Consider the following 25,604-nt stretch of genomic DNA (forward strand, 5'->3'; position numbering starts at 1 on the left):
CCCTCAGACTGGCCATCCTGCCTGCGAGATGAAATCTGAAGCTACAGGTCTTGTCCTGAATAATGAAAACCGAGACCAGGACAGCATCCCACAAATACCACCCACGTAAAGGGGATGGCAGAGATCTGAGTCTGAGCAGGTTGTAGCTTGGGCTGCCAGGAGAAGAGTCACACAGCACTGACCCAGGACACTGCAGTGCTTCTCTGCTTTCCCACTGCTTCTCCCAGGGCAAGCACCCACTGTGAGGTTCCCACCACACTTGGGAACTGGAGATGTGCAAAGCCTCTTCCTTTCAATGTGGGAATGATACAGTCAAGCTTTTGCTGGCAGAACTGCCCCATCCAAGTGCTGTCCCCAGTACAGCAGGCAAAAAAAAAATCACACAAAGCAGCCACTGTTTGGAACAACATCCTGCTCATAACTTACCTCTTGCTTGTGGGATTTATCCTGCTGGTGAATCCCGTTAGAAGACCCAGAATTTCCAACAGTCTGCAATGGAGAACAGGCAATTCTTACTGGAGAGGGACAAAGATCCTGGTGGTTTTGCTTACAACACCGAAATCTGGTAAAGCTGACGTGTCCTTCCTTAGCTGCCCACTCCACACAAGGAAAGGAGGATACAAATATCCCAGCCCACTTTTGGCAAGAAGCTTCCTGCCCTCTACACCCTGGCCCAATCCCCACCATCCCTCCCAGCTACAAAACATCCCCTGATTTCCTTACAGACACAGATCCACTCTTCACTCCCACCTCTTAAATCCCCAAAAGCAAACCCTCAGCCAAAGACAGTGCTAGCTGCAAAACATGGCACGCTGAACATCCAGCACTGAAAAGGGCATTTGCCACTTCCCATCTCCAGAGACAAGTCTGGCAGCCAGGACAGGCTGTTCTACCTTTAAAAAGCACAAGAACTTTTAAACATTTATAATGTTTCTTTAGCAGGGATGATATGGAGCCCTTCGGCTTCAAAATGACAGCACAGCCAGCACAAGCAAGAGAAGAAAGCTGCAGCCTGGAGTCCCAGCATTCCACTTGACACACAGCAATTACCCAGAAGCTAAAGCCACTCTGGAGGTACCAACAGGATTATGGTACATCTTGGACTGCCACAAACTTGTTGTCTGAGCCAGCAGAGCTTTCAGGGTTGCAGTTTTTACCTTGCACCCTCCTCCTGACCAACTCCCTGCATGTGCCACTGCAATGCAAACAGTGTTTGGTGTATCCAAAGAGATTGCCATGGGGGGGAGAAGGCTTGATGCCCCCAGATTAATTATATAATATATATCCCTATAAAAACTAAATTAATATACACCCACCACCAAACAGCATATCTGCACCTGCATCAGGGAAAAAAGCTCTCAGCCCATTCTCTGTACTACCCTAAGGTGTCTGCTTGAATGCCAATTGTAACTCATTACTGCAAGAGAAAGACATTTTTCAGCTAAGTATTTAAGTGAGCAAGTATGAGAGGAGCACTGGTGCATCTGGGCTCTGAGAGCCACAGCTTGGTTGCAGAGCCAAGGGAAAATACAGCTAGAAGAGCAATCAGGACAGGAAGCACAAAGCAGGTCACTTTGCAGGAGGAATCAGTCAGGGCTGAGACACCACACGTATGAGATGGAAAAGCCAAATGTTGAGAGTCAATTTACTTGTAGCCTTCACTTTCATAAAGAATGATGCAAGACAGAAAACAGAAGCATTTTCTTTTAGTCAGGAGAAACAAAGGGAGAGCAGAGGAAGTTGGGAAAAGAAGATAGTAACTGGAGTGGGAACATTCACAGTCCACCAGCAAACCCCCAGTGGACACAGAGTGCTCCAGGAACTGGTAAGAGTGGAAAACATTTTCCCAGGGTCACCTCCAAAGCTTCTGCCTATGACTGCACAGAATAAACCTCTCAAAGAAGAGGGATGGCAAGAAACCTCAACTTTCCTGTTCTAAAGTGCCTGTACTGCAAGGCCGTGCAGCCACTGACACTGCACACACAAAGAACAGTTACTCACACTGCACTTCCCCAAAACACCCGTTAGCAGTCGTTCTCCAGAGCACAGAGGGACCTGTGATTACCAGCTAGCAGGGATTTTACAGCTTTAAGCTACACCTGACAGAACAAGGTTCCAGCAGAGAGAAGGCGACCCAGCTGAGGCATCCCCCGGAGCACAGGGCAACATCCCAGGGGATTGCTGAGGCTGAGCGACCCCGGAGGTGGCTGCTGATGCTCTACCTGTGTTTTCTCAGAGGAGAGCCTCATGGCTTCCATGAGCTTCTCCATCTGGTGTCCCTGCTCCAGCGCGTTGCGCAGCACGTCCTCCGTGCTGACGAGCCGTGCTGCAGCCGGATCACCTCCGACTCCGACGAGGGTCGATCAGGGTATCGCCGCTGGTCCGTCACCGACTTCTCCTTGTCCTTGGACAGCAAAGGGGAAAAGAGGAGCACGTTAGATCAAAACCAGCAACAGAAACGCAAAGTACAAACCCACGTAACTCCTAGAGCCACGCTGCGATTTCAGCAGCAGATGGGGGCCGAGCACAGCTCACGCCAAGGGCAACCAGCAGCAGCTCCAGTTCAAACCGGTTATTCACATTTCAACCACTGGGGGACACTGAAGTACACGAGAATTAGAGGATGTTACTTATTCTTAGATCAGAGAACGTGTAAACACGTGGGTAGCTGAAAGACCTTCAGTTTCTCCCGCAAATTTTAGCCCTGTTTGGCCACGGATCTAAAACCTGTGGAACAGAAAAACACTGGAGAAGGACATAGCATCTACAACTTCCTCACAAGGAAAACTGAGGGGTAGGCACTGATCTCTGGTGACCAGTCACAGGATCCAAGGGAATGGCTGTCAGGGGGTTTAGAATCACAGAATATCCTGAGTTGCAAGAGACCCACAAGAAAGGTGGATATGAGGAAGGGTTCTTCCCCCAGAGGCTGTTGGGCACTGAACAGGCTCCCCAGGGCAGTGGGCACAGCACCAAGGTTGCCAGAGCTCAAGGAACATTTGGAAACACACTCAGGAACAGGGTGGATTGCTGGGTCATCTGTGCAGGGCTAGGAGTTGGATTCTACGATCCTTGTGGGTCCCTTCCAGCTCAGGACATTCTGTGATTCTATGATACGGACATTTTTGCTGCTCAACGAGATGCTGCTAAGTCAGGCCACTGCTCACAGGCACTGTCAAGGAAGCACCCCATCAGATTGGGAAGCACAAAACAAGGCACAGAGGCTCAGCCCACCCTCCTCCCCAGCAGCACAGAGTCCTCCAGTCCCAGGCCAAGCCCAGGAGGGGGTTTGGTGCCCTCACCAGCCACAACCAGTTTCTCTCGCAGCCCCTTGATGTCATCTTTGAGCTTCTGTTCCTTCAGCCTCCACTCGGCTTTGTGCACTTCCCGGCTGAGGTCGCGCTCCGGCCCCGGCGAGTGCCGGTTTGCCTCCAGTAACAAGGCTCTCAGCTCGTTCAGGCTCCTGGAAGAAGCATGAAGAGGTGAAAACATTTCCAGAGCCCACACACCACTGGAGTCCTGCTGTGCTCCCTCCCATCTTTCCAGATTCAAAGACAGGCCAGCGAGCAAATCACCCCAATTCCCACTGCTTCAGGGCTCAGATCCCTTGTTGTCCCCTGTGCCAGCTTCAAGGAAACTGGGACCTGCACAGGGCACTGTTTCAGAGCAGGGCAGCTGCCAGCTTGGCTGGCTTATAGATGACTTCATTCGGCATCTGCGTGGGCACTGAGCTGTCTTGCAGCTCCTGGCAAGCAGTGAGTGACAGGGCAGTGCCTTTGAGAATTCACAGCCCCTAATTCTAACCAAATTCCCACATCAGCATCTCTAAAGAACAGGAAAACTGGGGCTGGACTTCAACAATGTCTACATTCCTTCAGGTGGTCAATTAAGCACCCAGAATGAACTCGAACATACACAGAGCCCCTCTGTCTCCAGACCTGCACACTGACCTTTCCTTCTTGAGCAGCTCCTGGCTAATCAGGACCAGTTGCCCTGAAGCATCGTGTGTTTTCTTGGTCAAGGCTTCCAGTTCCCCTTCCAGCCTCTTCTTTTCTTTGAACACGATCAGCCTTCTTTTCTGCTGTTTTGCATTTATTTTCCAAAGCTGTGAGAAGCAGAGGATTTGGGGGAAGAAAGGTCACTTGGTCCTTTACTTACAGTTCCACTTTTCACCTTTTCCCAATTCCCACCCTAAGAGCACAGATGTGTTTAGTTCTGGATCTGACCCTATTAAGGGGAGATCCTGGAAACAACACTCATGTCCATTGACTTCTCTCTCTTTAGCTTTAGACATTCAGGGAACCCAAACCCTCCCTCACAGGATACAAAATATTTCCTGTAGTGTTTGTGTTCAACTCCTGAATTAATTTTTACCAACATTATCCACTGAAAGACCAGCAGCATCATGTTTTACACCAGCCCATTTCAGCACCTGGGCCCTTGTTCAACACCAGTAACAGAGGATGAGGAGGGAAACACCTCCTTCCCACCAACACTGGATTAGGGAAACTTACCACTTACTTGGGCCCTTAGAGTTTCAGTCTGGGACACCAGGGATGACACCTCTTTGTCTCTTTTACTCAGCTTGTCTTGGAGGTCTGTGGGGAAATGAAAAGACAAAGATCAGAAGGCTGGAAAGTGCTTTGTGCAAATCAGGGAGGTGTTGACTGTATGGCACAGGGCATGGTGATGGTACCCTCTGTCAGCAGAGAAGCAGCAGGAGACAGATAATATGTGTTTCTCACTGCATCTCATCACCTTCCAGGCATTTGGAGGTGGGATGCACAGCTGGGAAGTCATATCAAACAGGTTTAAGAAAATAACCACAAAGGAGGGGGAAAAAGGGGAATAAAACAAAAGAAAAACCACCAAAGGAACTTTCAGAACATTTATTGTATCACCTCCTACACTGGAAGGCAGAGATAGTTCCAAAAGACATGTTTTCTGGAACTAATGCATTTCCACACTCAGAGTTATAGATCTGAAGTCTGATGCTTTGTGGCTTAAGTCTGACTTGGTTTTTTCAGTACATCTATCTTTGGCTTATTCAGCATGGAAACAACACACATATGGGCTGAGTGATCATTTAGAGCAGTGGCTGCTGGACCAGCTAAGCTCTGCCATGACTGGGCAGGAATTACCTGTCAATCAGCAAACAGTTTGGTGCAGAAACCTAGAACAGTTTGGGTTGGAAGGGAACTTAAAGATCATCTTGTTCCAACTCCCTGCCATGGGCAGGGACACCTTCCACTAGCCCAGGTTGCTCCAAGCCCCGTCCAGCCTGGTCTTGGACACTTCCAGGGATGGGGTATAGCATGTATGTGCTCTACATAAAACTGTACCTGCAAAGACAGATGAGGCTGATGGAAAAACCTGGCTTGCACTGAGGGCAGATGGAAATAGGACAAAACATCTCTGTTTGAATCCACCACCAGCTGGAGGAACACTCAAACTGAACAAAGGTTCTATTAAGTGAAGTTTAACCAGTAAAAGTCCCCAGTAACCTCAGTTTAAACTGCTGCATCCTAACAGGGGCTGTCTGGGCCATCCAGCCTGCTGCTGCTCAGACTCAGGGTTACAGATCACCCTCTGTGAGGGGGTGAGTGCAGTTCAGTTTCAATTTCCTTCACACAAATTTTCTGAGTGCATAAAATTCCAAGTTTTGGTAAAAGGATGGATTTGATTTATCATAAGCAATAAAAAGTAGCCCTCGTTATTTTAAGCCGGTCACATTAATATCTACCATCATCACTCCTCTCCTATGAACAAATGACATTTCAGGTCTGAATTTTACTGCTGTAAGAATCAGTGATGAGATGGAAATGCACCCATTTCCCCAGATCTGTCTCCAACCCGCAGCATCTGCATAGTGAGGGTGTAATAAAAATGAAAACTTCCCTCCCTGCATATACTCAGCCAGATGAGAAGGAAAAAACAAAGCCAGGCAACAAATGCCATCCAGCAAATTCTGAGAGATGAAATGACTTCCTAAGCCCCATCCATGCAGCTGTGCCTGCAAGAGCAGAAAGTCAGAGGAGGAAAAAGCACATAAGCTACTAGAACAGGGGTTTCCACATAAAACCTATAGTTTCATACCTTCCATAGTCTGCTTCATCTTTATCTTTTCTTCTGAAATATCATTAGTTTCAATCATCTGAAATAAATGTAAGACATGAGATGTAAACCAACATTTTACCCAAAGATTTAAGGCAAAGTCAAGAACCACAAAGCCCCATCCAAAGCAGAGGGTATTCAATAACCAAGTAAGGATGTTTCACATCTTTCCCAAGAGGGAAATAAAGGGTTTAGAGGAGCCACTTGTCCTGTTGGGTACCACTGAGGTTAACCAGTACCATCTGAGAGTGCCCACACACAACAGGCAGCTGAGCACAACAGTGGGATTCACCCAGGAGGGAAGAGAGCTCAGGCTTTCCCCACAAGCTCTGGGTCCAGCTCTGCACACTCAGAGTCTGCACAGTGATAGAAGAGCTGCTCTCCCTCAGACCAGGCTCCTCTGGTCCATCACAGTGAATATTCAGATGCAAATGCTCTCCAGCACTCAGCTTGAGACCCGCCAGTCAACGAGTTCCTCAGCCTCTGAAGGACTTAACTGTGCCCCAAGTTATAAACATTGATAAATAATAATAATTAGAGAATGAATGCATCAATAAAATAATAACAAGCAAATGCTGGTCCATATAGAGATTCTGCCTTTCCCCCCTTTTCTATACTGCAAGGAAAAGCCAGAGGCCACAGAGCTCACAGTCAAGCTTTCCGTGACATGAGGCCACTGTGGCCACCACTGAGAGTCCTGAGGTCAGTCCCCAAAAGTCTGAGTGGGCTGTAGGACACAAACAGAAGCAGGAGCATCCCTGAAAGGGAAACCCATTTCCTGAGGTACTTTTGGTATGGAAAAACTACTTAACTGCTCTTGGGAGCACAGTTGTGGTTCTCACTTGAAGGTCTAGGAACACCGTCACAAGACACGTTTGATTGTTTAAAATACTTGGACAGTTAATACCATTGCAGTCACTTTAAATTAACATTTTAAAATAGAACTTGACCTGTGACCTCAAAGGCTTTCACCCATGCATTTCTTCCCTATTCTCCTGATTTTAATCGACCACAGTTGAAATAATTACTTCAAGACTCCCGGGTTCTAATCCAGTATCAATATCCCCCAGAGCCCTCTCATTTATCTAAGGGGCTCTGGAAGGCCTCCAGCTTCTTCTTTTCCATTCATTCCTGTTTGAATTTCAGCTATAGCATGTGACATGTTGTAATAACAGCCCACTTTTCCCAGGGCCCTGACTCTACTTATTGTTCCCAACTGTCTTTACTAGATGAACACACTGGAGCAACCCCTGAAACACCATCAGTGCTGTAGATTCCTCCTTGGCTTTTGCCTCTCCTCAGTGTGCCCTTTTGCAAGCTCTGACTTGGCCAAGAGGAACTCATGGGCTTGACTTTGCTACCTGAAGGTGCAGTTGGTTCAATGGGGCTGTTGGTGTTGGGAAATTAACACAGGCAGTGAATTCACTTCACTGGCAACTCTGTCTGGAAGACAGCACTACATCACCAGTCAATTCAAGACAGCATTCTTAAACATGCACATTTTACAGCTTATTTTCATTTTCTGCATCCCACAGGACCAGGGTAAATTGGGGTTTTTTGCTTCTTTTCTCATGCAGAATCCAAACACAATAGGGGGCCCAGCCTTGAGCCAGAAGTAGCAATCTCCCCCCTCACTCCAGTGCAGAACCAGCCACATGTCCCTGTGCCATGCACAAAGGCAGGATGATGGCATCCTGTGGGACTATTAAAAAAAAGGATGACAAAGAGACAAAGGCCACAGAAAAACGACCTCTTCATACTATTATTGCTCTTATTCCAGCCTTCCCTGGGAGGTTCAGGACTCATATTCAATCAGGTATTTGTTTCCCCAGCCTGGTGCCATCCTGACCCTTGCCAGCAGCCCTCCCACTATAATCCTCAAATCAACATTTCCTTGTCTCCATACATGCTGTGAAGCCTCCCCACTGCCTCTGCTGTGCTGTTGGCACCCCCACCCCACCCCACAGCTCAGCCCCCTCACTGGGGCTCTTAAATCCTGCTCCAGGTGCTGAGAAGGCAATGTTGCCCTGTCTCAGGGCAACTGTTCATCCACCCTCTCCCTCCACCCACCCCAAAGGACACCAAGGCTGCTGCAGCTCCTTGGAGGAATACAGCTGTACTGTAGGAATGATGCTTTTCCAGCTCAGAACGCTGCTTGCTCAGGATGAGAGCCCACCCTGACAAACCACAACCACCCTGCTCTGCTGCCACAGCAGCCTCCAAGCCCAGGTGTGGCCCCACTTGCTTCTCCTGGCTCGCATTTTTCCTAATTGTCCCACTGTACTGGATTTCAAGAGAGGGAAGACACCTTCAGCGTGGAGATAAAGTGCAGAAGGAGCACTGTCAGTGGAAGGAAAAAAACATCCAGGTATTTGAGCCTCAGAAAACTGCACGAGGCAGCAGCTGAGGGCTACTCCTAGGAAGGGTTACCAAGAGTGATGATAAACAAACAAAACTACCCCAAAGTCATACATTTGCATGCTGAGAAGGGTGCAGGGCCTCCAGGGACTGCAGTTTGTTCTCTAAGACAAGCACTTTTTCCTGCAATCTTTGGATCTCCTGTTTGCTCTGGGCTTCTGTTTTCTGTAACGTTTCATAGTCCAACATCTTCTTTTCAGCCAAAGAAATCTGCTCTTTCAAGAAAGCTATTGCTTCTGTCTGGTCTGTGTATTCACCATGAAGTTTCTCCAGTTCATGCACCCTCAGCTCAGCATCTCGACACTTGTCCTTCACATCCTGGAGCTCAAGAAGGTGCTGACTGCTTTTGGTTTCCAGTTGCATTTTCCAGTTGCTGTTGCTTTTTTCCACTTCATCCAAAGCCTCCTGCAGCTTCAGTTTGAGACTCTCTTTCTCCTTTACGTGCACAGCTGTCTCAATGTCGTGCTTTGCTTTCAGGTTCTCCAACTCAAGCTGGTGCTCCATCTTTATACTCTCCACCACTGCCTTCAGCTCCACGATCTCCTTGTGCTGGGTGTCAGGGCCTGAGTTCAGCGTGGCTTTCAGGTCCTCCAGAGACTTCTGGTGGTCAGAAGCCAACGTGTCCAACTTGGACTTCCAGTTGTCCATAAGCCCCATGTTCTCATTAGTGGCTTGCTGAACTTTATGCTTTAGGTCAACGATTTCCTGCGAGTACTTCTCGTTGACAGACTTCAGCTTCTCCATCTCCTGCTGGTACTTCTTTAACGTCTTCTCATACTTCTCCTTCAGCTGGCTGCTCTCCTTCTGGTGCTCCTTGTTGGCAGAGAGCAGCTGATCCCGCAGCCGAAGGGCCTCCGACTGCAAGCCCAGGTTATGCTCAGGGCTCTCTGCTTGGTGAGAGCTCCTGAGGCACTGACGGAGCTCGTCCACCTCGCTGCGCCTGAGGCTCAGCTCCTCCTCCAGCTGCAGGATCCTGGACTTCTCTGCCACTGTTGTTAACTGCAACACAACAGAGAACACAAAGTCAGCGCCCGCCTCTCACCGCCGCGTCCTCCCCCTTTAGTAAGTGTGCTCCAGTGGAGGTAAATCCAAAGTACATCAGTCAAAATTCAAATAAACAGCAAAAGAAGACCCGGTACCCTCCAACTTGAGCACAGTTTTGCACCAGGGTAACCAGCACCGACAACTCGCAGTTATGTCTGTGCCAATTGCAATTTGTTTTTCTTTAACAGGAACCTCTCGTTTTCCACAGAAAAAACATCTTGGAAATAACCATTGAAATTCGCTAGAGAGCAACAATAGTTTATGAAAAATAATGTCCTGGAAGGGCATTATGTTTTCAGACCAGGCATCCTGCCAGATGATGCACAGAGGAGATGTGACTGCACATGCAGGAATATCACAAGCATCGAAACCAGCATTAAGCATATCATGTTTCCTTTATTGCTCAGCAATCCTCAGCCTACAGACCTCTCTGCTGTAACAGAATTTGTTTACCCTGGTGTAAAAAGGAAAAGGGATTTTTACACATGAGTACTTGTTAGAGTTTATTAGCAAAGTCAAAATAACGTAGGAGGCTAGAGGATGCAAGACAATAAATCTGGCCACGGTGAACGCTGAGCATAAGGGCTATGGATCAATATCTTAGGATCTGATTGTAACCTGGCAGGGCCGAACTACCTGTGAGTCACAGGGAGTTCAGGGTGCTGCAGCTGTGGATGGAGAAGAGATTTGACTAGATGAAATATTAGAAAAAAAGCAGAAGAAACAAGGAAACCGAGCCAAAACCTAAGTGATGAATTCCACTCCGTTTCAATTGCTGTTTCCCCACCAACCATCGGCCCGGGAGGCTGGTGGTGGTTATTTTAGGAGGGCACAGGGGGGTTCAAACCAGTCAGACCTTTTGGAGTCCCTCATGTTTGTTTTTTCTACAGCTGTCAAACCCACTGGTGAGACACAAGCTCACTGCAGCAAGTTTGCTGCTTCCCACAACCACACCAGCATGAAAAAGCCCTTTCCAGATCTGTCTGCTTTTAGGATTCTTCTGGGCAGCCTGTCCAAGGATCAGAGCAGGCCCACCTGCCCTAACCAGTATGTCCTGTTGCAGATGGCACTCCCACAGCTGGCAAGGGGGAGCAAAGGGAATGCTGATTGCAATGTCATTTCCTACTGCAGCCTCAATGCAGAATGAATTGTGCAGGGTGCAGATATTATTGGGATATGTTAACTGAAAAATGAATTGTGAAGAGCTCGTGTCAGATGGTGGCATGGGGCAGAGCAGCAAACCCAGTCTGAGAAACAAGTCCCCCCATGAGAAGCAAAGCTAGAAATCACATCGTACTACTATTCCCAGGAGAGAGAGCAAATAAAACAAAACAAAACAAACAAAAAATAATCAGGGAAGCTTAAAGTTCAAGCCAAAAATCAATCAACCCCATAAAAACCAAAAGAAAGAAACCCAAAAGCAAGGCATCATGAGCATCAACGCAGGGGCAAGCGCTGTTCTGCAGGCAGGGCAAGTGGGGGTCCATTACCCTGGTGTCCTCTAATTCTCTGAGGAGTTTTTCAGCCTGTGCCTTCTCAAACAGCAGGCTCTGCTCGAGCTCCCGTATTCGGGCATGCTCCAACTGCGTCTGAGTCTGGTCACACAGAGGGAAAAGAGAACAGTGGAGGTGGGAGGAGGGGAAGGGAGAGAGAGACAGAGAGAAAAGAGAGGGAAAGAGAAGGCTGCAACATCATCTCCAGCGTACAAGACAAGGAAAGGCAGTTCACAACAGGAGGAGAATAAAGATCCAAACAAGGAGGAAAAATCCAACCAAATAGAAAACGGTCCCTAAGGGATTTTACATGGTACTTGTAGTGGCTAGTCACAGGAAAACTGAATATGTGAGGGAAAACATCCTTCTGCATTAGAAACCTGCTTCGGGGTTTTCCTACAGCAGCTGGAGACACTTCCTAAAAAGCAAAGCTCCCACAAGTACAAGGCCTTTGCACCACACAGGGAATGCAAAGACCTTGCCATGATTCTCCGAATCTCCCCTCGAGAAGAATCACAAGGTAGGTTGAAAAGAGTTGGAAGTTCCCATCCTCTTTTTGCTCTGGAGACTCTGTGACCCCTGCACTAAGTGGGAGAAAAAGAAGGTCATACTGCTCATGGAGTGTTGTAAAACCCCAAATACACTGCACTGAAGCAAATTGGGGACATTGAGATTCCCAACTGTCCTACAAATCAGTGCTTTGGGTTTGTATAGGGCTGCCAGGAATCTCAAACAGTGATTTTTGCACACCAAGACTCCACTAGCCTTGGCATAAGAAAACAACTATTTTGTTTTGGTTTGGGGTTTTTTGTTTTTTATTTGTTTGGTTTTGTTGTTTTGTTGTTGTTGCTGCTTTGGGGTTTTGTTTGTTTTTTTGGCAAATGGTTAAACACAAGAAGTTTATGTAACCTGCCCAAATCCAGGGGCACTGACTTTGGGCTTTGCTTCAGTGCCCTTCACTTTTAAAGTAGAAGTACCACAAAGCTGCATTTGGTGACAAACTTCAGCACTCCACAATCACCACTGTAAAATATCATGTAAAATTTCCCCATAAATAAAAGAGGAGAGGAGACATGGGGAAATGCATGCAGACTCTGGTCTTCACATTTTTTTTTTTTTTTAGTTACAAACCAAACATTTTTCTTTAAATTAAACTTAATCCACCAAATTAAAAAAGTCAATCTACCAAAAAGCAAACAAACCTGCTCAGAACCATTTTTTACCCCCATTTTCTGCCCTTCATTTTCCATATAATTGCTTCTCCTTCTTTCTATTGGAACAAGTTTTAAGGATTTTCTGCCCTTCCCTACTCTAAAGCAGGTCTTAGCTGTGTACAAATGATGGCAACTGAAGTTTGCAAAAATCCACGTTTTAAGGCTTGAAAAATATCATTGCACATGTATTCATAGATAGTGAAGATCTCAACTTCGAGATATATTCAGGACTACTCCTTATTTTATGTGCCCTATTTGACCCCTGAAGGAGGGGAAAAAAGATGTTCATTCAAGAACCCACATATCAAACCCCCAAATAATATCATTTAAGTGCAAAAGTTGGCTGAATGCATCCTAATAAGAAAAAAAAAAAAGATAGTTACTTAATTAAATAAAATTAATTCTGCTCTCTGCAAAGCTCAAAGATCCACATTTCAGATAGAGGTTCCAGGCTTGATTTTACTTACAGGAATAAATATTCCATGGACATCAATAAATTAACTGGTGGCAGCACATCAGAGTTTGGCTACCTGAAGAAGCTGACCTAGTACAGAACTCATCTCTGGACCTCCTAAAGAGATTCCAGAGTCCTGAGGTTGACACTCAAGTTCCCAGTCAAGCACACCTGATATTCTTGCTCAGTATCTATTAATCCTGCTGTTTTCCAAGTCTGGAAAAACATATTAAAATAGAGCCAAAAAAAAAAAATCAACAGGGAAGAAAGTTAGATCAACTGTTTTACAGCCCTTAACTTTAGATTTGCATCAAATCCTGTGTTATTTTATGCAAGTTGGTTCGCCAGCACTAGCCAGGATGAGTCAGAGCCTCAAATCCAAAGTTTTCCTGCACTTTGAGGAAGCTCAGATATGAATTTCAGACCTACTTGTAGCTATTAGCCTTAAATTACTGTTCACAAATTACAAACTGACTTCCCAGAGGCATCCAAGACATGCTGCAGGACCCAGGAGATGAGCATGACAGAGTTCCTTGATGAGGATAATATATCCTATAAACTGTGGTTTTTCCACCACAAAAAGCCTTTCCTGAAAGCTTTTCCTGTGTTTGTTTTTCATCTTCCAAAGCTCTTGAAAGCTTTTCCTGCATTTGTTTTTCATCTTCCAAAGCACCACAGCATCAGCATTGCCAACCTGGATCAAAAATGGGTTGAATTCATAACTTCATTTCAGGGCTAAATCCACAGCTGCTCTATCAGAGGTCCAAAACCTTGATCTGTATCACCAGGCCTCCAACAGAAGGATTTCTTTGGTCAAAGAGCTTCCAAGGATGCTGCCTGCCATGCTCAACACCCAAGAGCCCTGGATTTGTTCAAAACCCACATACTATTGGGACAAACAGCAGGGATTCAGCCAAGCCTTCAGCAGAAACCCGGGATCCAGGGACCACAGAGAGAGAATCTGTTCTTACCATCATATTTGTCACTGTCTGTTAAGTCAAGATAAACATTCCCCTCTGAATATTTGGAAGAGCTGGTGGTGTAAGGGGACCACAAAACCAGAGGAGGGAAGTCAACTGTCACTGGGTTTTGCTTTTGGTTCATTCAGCTCCAAAGAGGGATGCCAAGGGCTGTGCTTGCAGACACTGCTAGACTTTGTTATGATTTTACACAAAGAATATCAGGAACAGCCATTTCCCAGACAACACACTGCAGCATAAAGGAGTACTTACCCTCGATTTTCAATAGGAGGCCCCTCAAAAGTTAATTACTTACTTCTGGAAATCCTAACTGCCTCCACAACAAAGCAGGAAGGTGAGATTTCGCTCCAGGGGGTCACTCATTCAAATATGAGTATCCAAATTAGGCAGGACAGGATGTAAAAACTGACCACAGCCAAGCCCTCTGCCAATGCCTGTGCTGGCACCGATGTTGGACTCATGGAGAACATCCCAGTTCCCTGGATCACAGGAAATCAAGCTTTCCTAAGCTATTTGGTCTTTCATACAGACAAACATGGAAGTGAGGACAGGACTGTAACGGCTGGAAGCTTGGTCACATTCCCATGGCAAAACAATTCCTTCCCACCCAGGAAAATCAGATCTATGACTGCAGGTCCCAGTCTGAGGATATGTCACAGCAGCTTATCATCTTGCTAAGGATGATGGCTTTAAAACAAAAAAGGTACATCCAAATATACCTGGTGGTTCACCCTGGTCCCATTGCCAGTTTTACACAGCCAGGCTTAAACACTTGGAGCTTCCACAGGGACAATTCACTGCTCTCAAAGGGAAGGATGGATGGATCAACCACCTTTCTCTAAAACACTGGGGGAACCTGTCAGCTCAAGGGTCAATGGAAACCTGATTTTGCACCCACACACCAGGCAGAAACTGCACTTGCTGTGCTTTAGCAAAGGTCTGCTATCAGTGCAGTGCTGATTTACACCCTGTCAAACACCTCCTTCAGCTTCTGGGTAAAGAGGAGAGGTTTGTGCCAAGAGGGTCACAACCACAGCAACATATCCATTGCCTAGTTTTCCAATTTTCCTGGGCTTCTATTGCTATGATTGACAGCAAATAACAGGCACAGGGCCCTTGACATTTCTGGCTGTTACTAACCTGGCACTCTGGTTAAAGAGAAGGGAAATCCTCTTGATTTACACATGGAGAGCAGGGCCTTGCTTTCACAGAGAGATTTCTTTTCTTTTTTCTTCCCTGGAAAAGCCTCCCACTCAAGGGCAAGCTCCCAGCATCACTTCCAGCTTGCACAATGCTCACTGCAACAGCCCTTCCCAATGACAGAGTGTCAGCCCCGGTGTCCAACCCCACACTTGTGGGCAGGGGACTCCACACAAGGATTCCTCAGGATACACAGCATTTCATCTGGAATTAAACAGCATCCAACCAGGAGATCATGTGTACCCCACCAGCTGCTAAGAGCAGGACACTGCAGGGATAGGGACTGAGCAGTCAATTTCTAGATGGAAAAACATATGTTGCAACGCATTCAGATAAAGATTTTAACATGACTTGGCAACTCGGGGTGACAGATTAATTCCAGGCAGCTCCCAGTGTGAGTAGTCATCGGGCAACACACCAAAGATCAATCCTCACAGTTTACACCCTGGTGTTCACAGCAGGTCCAAAGCCATCCATTAAGTATTGCTTAGAGTGGAGCAAAAGGTGGCAGAGGTGACTCGAGGGAGGTCCTACATGCAATTTCAGGTTTTGACCCCATAATTTGGTAACATCGTTAGGAATTACCTCCAGATCCCCCTTTGTAATGGATTCTTCCTCCACACGGAACTGCAAGTCCTCCACTTTCCTGAGGAGAGGAAGAGACACAAAGAGCAATCAGGAACACCCAGACCAGCACCCTCTGTCTAAGCAGCCACACATATGGGCCTCTTCACTAGGACCCTTACTCAAGTTTTATGGATTAGTGGGACACGGCATCAATGGAGAGATCACTACAAACAAATGGAAAAGCTGCCCAAAAGCTACTGGTAAGATTTTTTGTGTTCTAGGAAAAAAACCAAAAACAACAACATCATGGTCTGCAGAACCAAAGTCTGAGAGGAGAGGGAGACAGACCACCTTTGGATACAAACAGTTCAGCAGAAACTGAGCAGCAAGATCCACGGAGCAGGACAAACTTTCCACACAGCAAACACGACCTTCTTGCAAGGTACATACATCCTCCCAGACACACACAGCTACTGTTCTCTGACACTGGGATCCTGAAAACATGCAAACCACAGCCAAGTGTCACTGCTTTATTTAAACCTTGTTATCTTCCAGCTGAGCACTGGGCAATTCCTGTGCCAAATGCACGGGGTCCATACAAAGTATTCCAAGGGAATTGGAACCTCCGACTCCTTGGCAGAGGGTGGGCAGTGCTTAATGTTACAATAACGTGGAAACTGTGAGTTACCCTGGCAGAAAAGCCCTCCCCACAGACTGTACAGGCCAGTCATGGATAAATGCACATGGAACCACAAGCACAAACACAGGCACGCCGAGGACTCTTCTCTTTTGGAAGAGAGAATCCAGTAACAATACAAAATAATTCAATTTTCTGCTAAACTCAGCCCTCTTTGTTCTCTTTGCTAATTAAAAAAAAAGGCAATAATGAGGATGTTGAGCTGGTAGCCAGATGTAAGGACTCTGATTCTGTTACAGATAAAAATAGCTGTGAGTGTACATATCTAACTTCATAAACAAGCTTCCTTGTCTAAACCTCCTTCTAATTAGAGGAGGCATCTGTTGATATTTAGGGAAAAACTCAGCTGTCTTGGGTTAAAGGGCCTCCTGGAGCTGGGAAAGTGAGCTGCCTACCAGAAGAACAGGGAGACTTATGCACAAAAGAACAATTCATCCTCAGGAGGGGCATCAGTCAATTGAAACCAACACTGTTTCCAGTTATCTAATGCACAGAAATGTCTTTCTATTCCCACTGAAGAGTTTAATTATATATATGGAGAAATTGGACTCCATATATACAAGGACAAGCAGATCTTCACTCTTATCCAGAGAGGAAATGCATCGTCATATACACATGGATGGAGCCTCTGGGATGTGGGGAGAGGGTGAATCACACCACAGTAAGGCTGTACTCCAGTTTGGCTTCCCTTCCTCAGCAGGAATGTCCTCAAGATCAGCACATCACAAACAAAGGGGAGGAAGGGGTCTTTAGCAAAGCCAGGTTGTACAGAGCAGTCTGTGATGGCCCAGCCTGTACAGGCCTGTTTATGATCCAACACTTATTTTATACTCTATCCTCAGCCAGAACCACCTGTAACCTTTGTCACTGCCCATACCACGACTCCACCTCCCTCACCACACTCCTGCTTTACCTCTTCTCCTCTTCCAGCTGGTTCAACAGCTCAATCTTCTCCTTCTGCATCCCATCCACCAAGGCTCGTGCTCGCTGGAGGTTTCCCTCTGCCTCTGTGACATACTGCAGCAAAAAAAGAGCCCAAGCACAAAAGTCACCAATGTTTGAAGTACAGGGTTGTTTAAAAAAAAGGATCAGAACAAGGGAACAGAGAGTTTTGATGATCTGTTTCAAAGGACACTGTGGTAAGAGGGCAGATTTTCCAAAGAGCACAGGATGTGGGTATCAGGAAGACAAAAACTGCTCAGTCTCCAGCAGCTGTAAGTTTGGTCCACACTTCAGTGCCCCTCTGACTTGAGCCCTTTGGAGAATCCAGCTCTGACTAGAGTTAAGAACTTGAAGCCTGAACAGTTTTGAAAATCTAGTCAGAGGTTATCTGGTCACAAAATAAGAAACACTTCAGACTGCTGTTAATTCATTTGTTACTGATAATTACTGGAAAACACTACACACAAGAAAGCCATCAGCTTGCAGTTGATTTCCAAACTTCTCCTGCATTTTGGACAGGCAGGTGTGACCCACCACACACATACAGTGCCATCCCTGCTCCTAGGTAGCTGACTGGGCTTTATAAGCATAAGGAAGTCATTTAGGACACCAACAGTCACTCGAGATCCACACCGACAAACGCACAAGCAACTCCTCTCTTTAAGCATTCAAAGTGCATAAAATACCCTTTGTACAAATGCTCATTAAAAAACCCCAAAACAACCTAATATGATCAGCCTGTTTTCCTTCCAGATCTCCTGACTTTATTAATGTGATAAAAACATTCTCTCTGGCAGGAAAGCTGTGGCATATGAACTGAGCTGATGTTCTCAGCACCACAAAAATCACTGCAATGCAGTCACAGCCACGGCCAGACTGGGTAGCTGAGGGTAACAAATTTGCTCTCCACTTGCATTTCAGCATTGAAATGTATTGATCCTCCAGACACAAACTATCTACTGCCTTTTATCTGGCACAGCCCTTTTCCTGCTCCTGGCTCGGGGCAGAGTGAGCACATGTGACACTGGGAGAGGGGAGAAAGAGCCTCAGCTTAACTCACCACACCAAAATTAGAAATTCAGAGGCCAAGTTTCATGTACAGGGGTAATGTCACGACCTGAAACTTTCAGGGGATATCAAATACTCAGATATTTGAGAGCTAGTGATAAAGCCACATCACCTCCTACCTGCTCGTGCTGGGCCTTCATGATGGCAATCTCCTTCTCCACCTCACAGATGTGGCTGGTGGCTTTGGCCACCTCTGCCCGCTCCAGGTCACGCTCTGCCAGCAGCTGCTCAATGTGCTGCTGCTTCTCCTTCAGTGCCTCCTGCAGAGCTGTGGTGCCAGAGATTTTTCGGGCGTACCGAGAAGAGGTCTCTGTCAGCTGGAAAAAGAGTTAAAAAGAGAGGGGGTAAAGCCATGTCCTCCCCAGCCCAGAAGAGCTGAAGTCCCCTGTTAAATCTGCTCACCTAATGATCATTTATTCAGCTGTACAGAGCTGCAGTTGCAGCTCTGGACCACACAGGTGAGGTTAAGTCTGTGAAGCACCTGGACAATGCTCACAAAAGCTCAGCAGTTCCTCTGCACTGCAATGAAAGGACCATTTCCAAAAGTACAGGATGTGGGATGTGAATTGGGTCAGGAAAGATTATCATGCATTGTATCATCTGCCTTCTTAAATACATTTTATTGGTGACCTGCACTGGTGAAGTCCCAAAAAGTGAGCTCAGTTGGGCAGAATAATCTCAACTGGAAACCAGAACCACTCCCTAGAGTGACACTGCACCCTTGTCCCCAGCCAAGTGGACTGCAGGTGCTCTGCAGCACATACTGTGACAGAGCCAGAGCTTTTAATAATATTGCTGCCTGCTCTGCTGTCCCCCTGCTTGAGCACCTGCCAAAACCCCAGGCATGTGATCCAGGACAGTGTCACCCTCCGGTCCTCTGAAGTCCACCCTCCACTGAGCAGTGGCCTTTTTCTGCAGGGATCCCTCATAAACCTGCTCTTGACAGCAGAGCCCAGACTATCACACTGCAAATCACATTTCAGTCCCTTTAACAGTCACAGTCACTCCGTGTGTGTTACAACTCCTGTGTCCACGGAGGGAAACCATTTGTAAAGTGGGTAACAACATCCCACACTCCACTCCTCCCACCCCACTGAAGGAAGAGTTGCTGCAAGAAAACCCCAACTGCTTTGTGGAGCCTGGTCACAGATGTGGATTGAGGCTGCCCAGTCCTTGGAAGGAGCCACTTACCAGCCCACTGCGGCTGGGCCTGCCCCCGACCGACGAGGCCACGGAGCTGACGGAGCTGATGGAGGAGCTGCTGGGGCTGTGGGTCAGGGCTGACACTCCCATGGCCATCCTCTTGCTCTTCTTTGCCTTGGCAGGGCTGGTGGATGGGAACCCAATCCGGATCACCTTGTGGATGGGAGCAAAGAGGCCAAACTTGGGAGGGCACTGAAAATACCTGGAACACAGGAGATACACCAAGTCACAAATGGCAGAGCATCCATCTCACCCAAGCCTTGCAGAATGGCACTGCCAAGCAGTACAAATCCCTCAGCTCATCTCTGGGTGCTTTGCTGTGACGTTGTTTCCTGTGTGCAAGTGGTTGGATTATTTCCCCTTTCCTGTACTTGCTGTACTGGCAATCCCCTTGTTTTCATTTGTGGTGCTTTAGCAGGGAATCCTGAGATAATTACCACGCACTAGTTGCTGTGCACTTTGATGAGACGCCAGGAAAGACCCATCTGGTAGCCTGGAGAGCACAAACATCCCAGAACATAAGCACAGCCAGAGCACTGCTCCCTTACAATCCAACCTTCCCAACAAACCAACCCTCCCAAAACCTGCGTGTTCTCTCTACCCTGCTTTGAAGAAACTCAGGTAGTAAAGTATGTCTGAAAGGAGGTGTCAGAGGCTGGGCCAGGCTGTGCTTGGGGGCACCCAGCAATGGGACAAGAGGCCATGGGCCATGATGCCCAGAAATTTCCCCCTGAACATGAGGAAGAACTCCTTCCCTGTGCAGTGACCAAGCACTGAACAGGCTGCCCAGAGAGGGTGTGGAGTCTCCCTTGCTGCAGATATTCCAGAACTGTCTGGACACATTCCTGTGCCAAGTGCTCTGGGATGACCCTTCCTGAGGTGGGAGACCCTTCTCAGATAACCCACTGTGGTCCCTTCCAACCTGAACCAGTCTGGCATTCTGTGTTTAATTAAAAAGTCTGAATCACACAGCACTGGATAAATGTTATACAAAGTAAAAAAACTTCCCTACCGAAACAGAAGGGGGAAAATGGCAGCTCCTAACTGTGAAGGTAAAAATACCATTACAGCAAATTCCAGTGTGTGACACCTCCTCTGGGTGGCAGAGAAAGAGAAACTGGTTCCCATGCAAACAAACTTAGAAAGATGCAAGCATAGAAGATGGAGAATCAGGAAGAATCGGATAACTACAGTGTAAGCACTCTTCTACAACTGCAGTGATCCCAATGATTGTGAGCCTCCAGAGCCCTCTTCCAGAATAAAAATGAGCCAAAACACAGTGTCAAACCCTGGAAACCCCTTCAGGGCTCGGGCTGGCTGGAATGAGCCAGAGTTCATCTGTTGCTGGCCACCTGCACTGCAGCAAGGAAAACCAGATCATGTCCAGCATCACATCCCCTTGTTTCAGGGGAGCAGCCAACACTGAAAGCTCTCTCCTGTAAGAGCTCTTTCTCACAGGCTTCACAGCAAGGTTATGACTAAACACTGGGTCATAAAACAGCCTGTCCTATGTTAACATAAAAAACAGGTTCTAATGACTAAATGACACAAATCCAGCTTTACTAGCACAAGTCCTCCCTCTCCAGATGTGAGCAGCTGTTTCTCTAATTCCCTTTTATTTTTAAGTGCTGGCAGCCATACAGCTGTGTCACAGGCAGACCCCTGTGTGCTTGGGAGGCCAGGGAACAGCCTGATCTCCAGCCAGATGAAAATAAAATTCATTTTCAAACATCTGCTCAAACCCATTTTTTTCCCCTATAACAAACTTTAAACAACCCCTCTACAATCCCAAATCTCTCAGCCTCCTCAGCTTGCTGCTAATACAGGCCCTTGGGTTTGGAAAACCAGCCATACCACAGGCTGACCTCTTACAAACCAGCCAAGCCCAGCTCAGCATCATATTCCCAAACTCCAGTAGGCACAGGCAGGCAACAGCCCCTTCCACAGGTCTGCCTGGTGTAAGCACAGGCTGGTGCTACACAACAGTGTCAAAGGCTAATGCCTTCAAAAGCCCCCTGACAGCTCTTTGCAAGCCCAAACTTGCTTCACTACATCTGCTCATTTTCTTTCAGTCCAGATTGGAAGTGGTTGCAATTAACTTTTACAGTTCAGAAGCAGGAATTGGGTCCAGAACACTTGGCAGAAAAAAAAAAAAATCTACTTGAAAACTAAGTGCTGAGGAGCTCCAGACTCGCATTACAGAGAGGAAACGGGAAAAAAAAGTGGTGTTGTGATGGCAGTGCAAAACTGCAGGTGGGAAACAGCACAGGAAATGTTGAAATAGATGAAAAAAGGCTTCAGTGTCCAAGGCTGACATGTCACAGACTATGCAAAAGCAAAGTTCTGAGCAGTTTAGTGGGCAAAGGCTCCTAAGAGAGCAGAGCAGAGAAGGAAGAACAGCAAAATAAGCAGGCAAAGGATAATACACTAAAGATGAGTACATGGAACTTGCTTGGCTTTGTGGATAAGAAACAACCAAACCACACCAGCAGCTCTGTAGTCTCCTGTGCAGACAGGAAAGCAGATGCAGCAGATCTCAGTGCAAATCAGCACCCATGGGATGTACAGAGGGGCTCCCCACAGGGATGCCCTGTCCTCTGGGGCACTGCTGCTGACCCACAGCCTGCAGGCAGCCTCCAGCTCCCTTCAGCCTTCCCTCGCTGCACATCCAGACCTGGACCTGCAGGAAAATCAAGTGACCTGCCACAAATTTCAGCCAATTCACCCCCAACTCAACTGGACTTGCCCAGGGCAGCAAAGACGGTGACAATGCCCTTTGCTCCATCGTGCCTCTCCTGCTTCCACCCCTGCCCAGTGTCTCCAGTCAGCTCTTTGAGCTCCACTCTCCTTTTGCAGCTGCTGCTGCAGCAGCCAGTGCTGGCCTTGGGCAGCCAGGCCAGGGTTGCTCACTAGATGGCAACCACCACCAAAGCACTGACTCCAGAGTCCTGGGCAGCCTCTGCCCACGCGGATCCTGGCAGGACAAGCTCAGGGCAGCGTCAAGAATTCCACGTGGCCGCAGCAAACATGGGGAATGCTGACTGAGGAGCGCCTGCAGGCACCAAGGGAGTTGGTTTTACCATGCTGGCTTCTCCAAAGCACTGCCATAAGGAAATCAGAGGGCTGGATGAAGGCTCGAAGGACAAACAGGGACAATGCTGCAAACCTGCTCTTAACAGTGCGAGGCAAAGGAGAGGCCTTTGCCCACAGGGCACATACCAAAACAACCTCAGCCAAGATGCTGCAGTTTCAGAAGACAGATGACTTCCAAAAGTTGAATTTTCAAACTACAGCAACAGGGGTGTGAGGATGAGAGGCACAGAGAGCACCCCTGCACTCAGATCTGCCTTTCACACCTTCCACATGCACAGAGACCATAAATCATTTCTGAGCCCCCTGAAGATTAAACTTAGAGATAATTTGAAGCGTCTGATAAAGAAAGCAGGGACTTGGATTCACTCCATGATTTATTCTCTACCATCCTGGTTCTTCTTTTTTGAGAACAGGCTGGAACTCTGCCAGCTGCTGCCACTCATTTACTGCTTTCTTGCCCTGACATTGAACAAGGCAGCATTTCTCTTAATTAAAATGAAAGCACATGGCTGCTGGACAAGACACAAGAAACCTTTATTACAGAACCTGAGATGTAACAAGGCAGGAACTCCCAGCTCCTCAGTTTCAAAGTTAAATCTCTCCTCTTAAGCCAGATTGCCTTAAGAAGCTCCAAGAAAACCAACAGTATTTCCCACTGGAGGAACTTGTGAAGGACAAGGAATCAGTTCCACCTGTATTTGAAGCAGGGTCAAAGTGCTGCTGCATAACTCATATTTGAACATCCCCAAGCTCAAGATCTGATGCTGGGGTCATTCCCTTAACTAAATTCAACAGGAACAGAAACAGCTTCCCAATAAGTCTGCAAGATGTCCCTACCTAGTTTTATAGGTACTAACAGGGGCTTTTTGGGAAAAGAAGATAATGGAGGTGCCTGTGGAGTCAGAGGTGGTAAGATCAATCAGCAGACAACTGTCACATCATAGAATTAGCACAAGGACAGAAAACAACTACCAATTGTTCTTTCAGATCTCTGGAATTTATCCTGTGAAAGAACAGAATAAACCAATATTAAGCTGAGGAGAAAAGAGTCAAATCTGTGTCTTCTATAGTTCTGACAGGGTGAATTATAAATATAGTGCAAGAAAAAAGTTTATGGGAGGACATGTGTGGGAGAAAGCAGAGCTAATATAATCACAGAATCAATTTCTAGCAAAAACTAAATTCCACTGTAAGTTATCTTCTCTCCTTACTCTCTCCTGTTTCCTGAAGCTACTCAGGTTCCTTCTTCACAGATATTATCTGATTATGCTTTAAAATGCCCCAGCGATGAGGTTTGTATTGATCTCCCTGCAAGGCCACCCCAAAGCCTAAAAGGCTCAAAATTGGGCTCCTCCTCCCAGGCCACAATGTCCAAGCAAGCACAGCCCTAGCTCTCCTCCCAGCTCCGAGGGCACTTGTTCCCAGCCACCCCAGGAGGTGTGTGGGACCCTCCATGCCCCAGGCTGGGCTTCAGAGCACACAGTACCTGGTACCAGCCACGGCCCCGTCGTTCTTGCCCAGGGGCTCATCCAGCTCCACACCACACCACTCCCCCTTGGCAAAATCCGTCTCTCCCACGTAGCGAACGACTCCCGTCTTCGTCCCACCAACCTGTCGGAGACAAGGAGTTGAGGGTTAGAGCACGGACACCAGGGGACTGAAGCTGGGACAAGCATGGAGAAAGGAGGGCAGGACATCAGTATTTTCTGTTTCAGATCTAATGAAAGCAGCAGATGGTTCTCACACCAAGTTCTCCCAGCACTAAAGTTGTCTCTCCGATAACTACAAGCAAATTGATGAGCTCCCACTTCTGGGACTGCCTACCTGGAAGATGTCAGAGCAAATAGAATGAAAACATATTTCAAGGTGTCAACTAATTGCAGCAAGTTACTTGTGAGGCCAGGAAGGAGTTTAAGCCCTGCAGGCACAGCTCATACCTGCCTTGTGTGAAGAACCACGATCTGCACTGACAGGTTTTCAGCCCTGTGCTCTTCCAGGTGCCAGTTCTGGGCACTGCTGGGACAGGACATCAAAGGGACAGCTGAGCCAGGAAGGCACTCATTGCTCCTTTAGCTTGCTCCCACACAGGGTTTGCTAAGGATGTAGGGAACTGCTCAAAATAGAGGTGTTTTGCACAGAAAAAGCCTCCACTTTTACCTACACTTCCTACAGCAGTTCCCAACAAGATGCATGGCAGAGGGGCTCAGCTCCCTGCCAGGCTTCCTCCAGCACAGGTTTTTTTCCCCCTCCATGGAAAATTAGGAATAAATCACACCTTTTCCTTCCATGTGTATAATTAAAGTCTCCAGCGTGCTGAGTAGATTCGAGAAGGGCACAAGTCAGGAACCTTTGGAGCTGTGTTTTGATCACTGCTCTGAGAGCACATGGCACTGAGCAGCAGCTGCCTCTGCCTTTGCACTAAACACCCCTACTTAGACACTTGGGATGAGAAAAAGAAGATGGAAAAAGTAGGAGGGTGGTTCTAAAGGTTCCTACTTCTAGTAAATCAGCATATGACCTAAACCTTTTTTAGCCTATCTCTGCCAGACCCTAGGTTCAAGGAAGAAAGCTTAAAAATACGTTTAAAATTCAATTTGCCACTTCATCCTGAATGACTTGCAGTTAGTAATTTTCTTAATATTAAATTTAACATCAACAGGTATCAACAGAGTAATATTCTCCCACAGAAAACAGTGATAGTCAAATGCAGAAATCTCCAGCTTCGTTTATTCCAGGGCAGGGTTGTTAGATTTACCAACTGTGAATCCCTAGAAGTTGCTTATGCAAAGGAAAGAGAGTTTTCCCAGGCTAAAAATAACTGCACCTTAATGGACTAACCAGCACAGCTCTGAAGTCTGGGTCCTACCTCAAGTCCTGAGAGGCTGCAGCGTGCAGCTTGAGTTAGTCTGGAATTTCTCTCACTAGGGATTCAGAATGCTGCTGCTTATGGAAAAAAAAAAAACAAAACCCTTGATGATGTTGGTTTTTTTGCTATATAATAGAGAAAAATATGTGCCAGCAGGAAAAGGATCACAAGGAAGCTTTCTGGTCCTACACTGTGCCCAGGGTAAAAAGTTGACTCAATTTCAGCATTGGGCACTTGGCAAGTTATTGATT

The 25,604-nt window shown here is 47.0% G+C and overlaps 1 protein-coding gene across 1 annotated transcript in view; it reads right to left on the minus strand.

The window, feature by feature from the left end:
• Positions 1-426: 426 nt before the first annotated feature.
• The window catches only part of CLIP2 (CAP-Gly domain containing linker protein 2), a 70,353-nt gene continuing 45,175 nt past the window's right edge, over positions 427-25,604 (minus strand). Inside the window, 13 exon segments of the mRNA XM_032707614.1 lie at positions 427-489; positions 2,223-2,404; positions 3,303-3,463; positions 3,951-4,064; positions 4,066-4,105; positions 4,515-4,598; positions 6,097-6,154; positions 8,587-9,531; positions 15,503-15,563; positions 17,095-17,198; positions 18,311-18,508; positions 19,383-19,596; positions 23,974-24,098. Coding sequence (XP_032563505.1) covers positions 2,364-2,404; positions 3,303-3,463; positions 3,951-4,064; positions 4,066-4,105; positions 4,515-4,598; positions 6,097-6,154; positions 8,587-9,531; positions 15,503-15,563; positions 17,095-17,198; positions 18,311-18,508; positions 19,383-19,596; positions 23,974-24,098 — 2,145 coding nt within the window. The 3' untranslated portion in view covers positions 427-489; positions 2,223-2,363.

This window comes from Chiroxiphia lanceolata, chromosome 20 (assembly GCF_009829145.1).
Source record: "Chiroxiphia lanceolata isolate bChiLan1 chromosome 20, bChiLan1.pri, whole genome shotgun sequence".
Taxonomy (NCBI): Eukaryota; Metazoa; Chordata; class Aves; order Passeriformes; family Pipridae; genus Chiroxiphia; species Chiroxiphia lanceolata.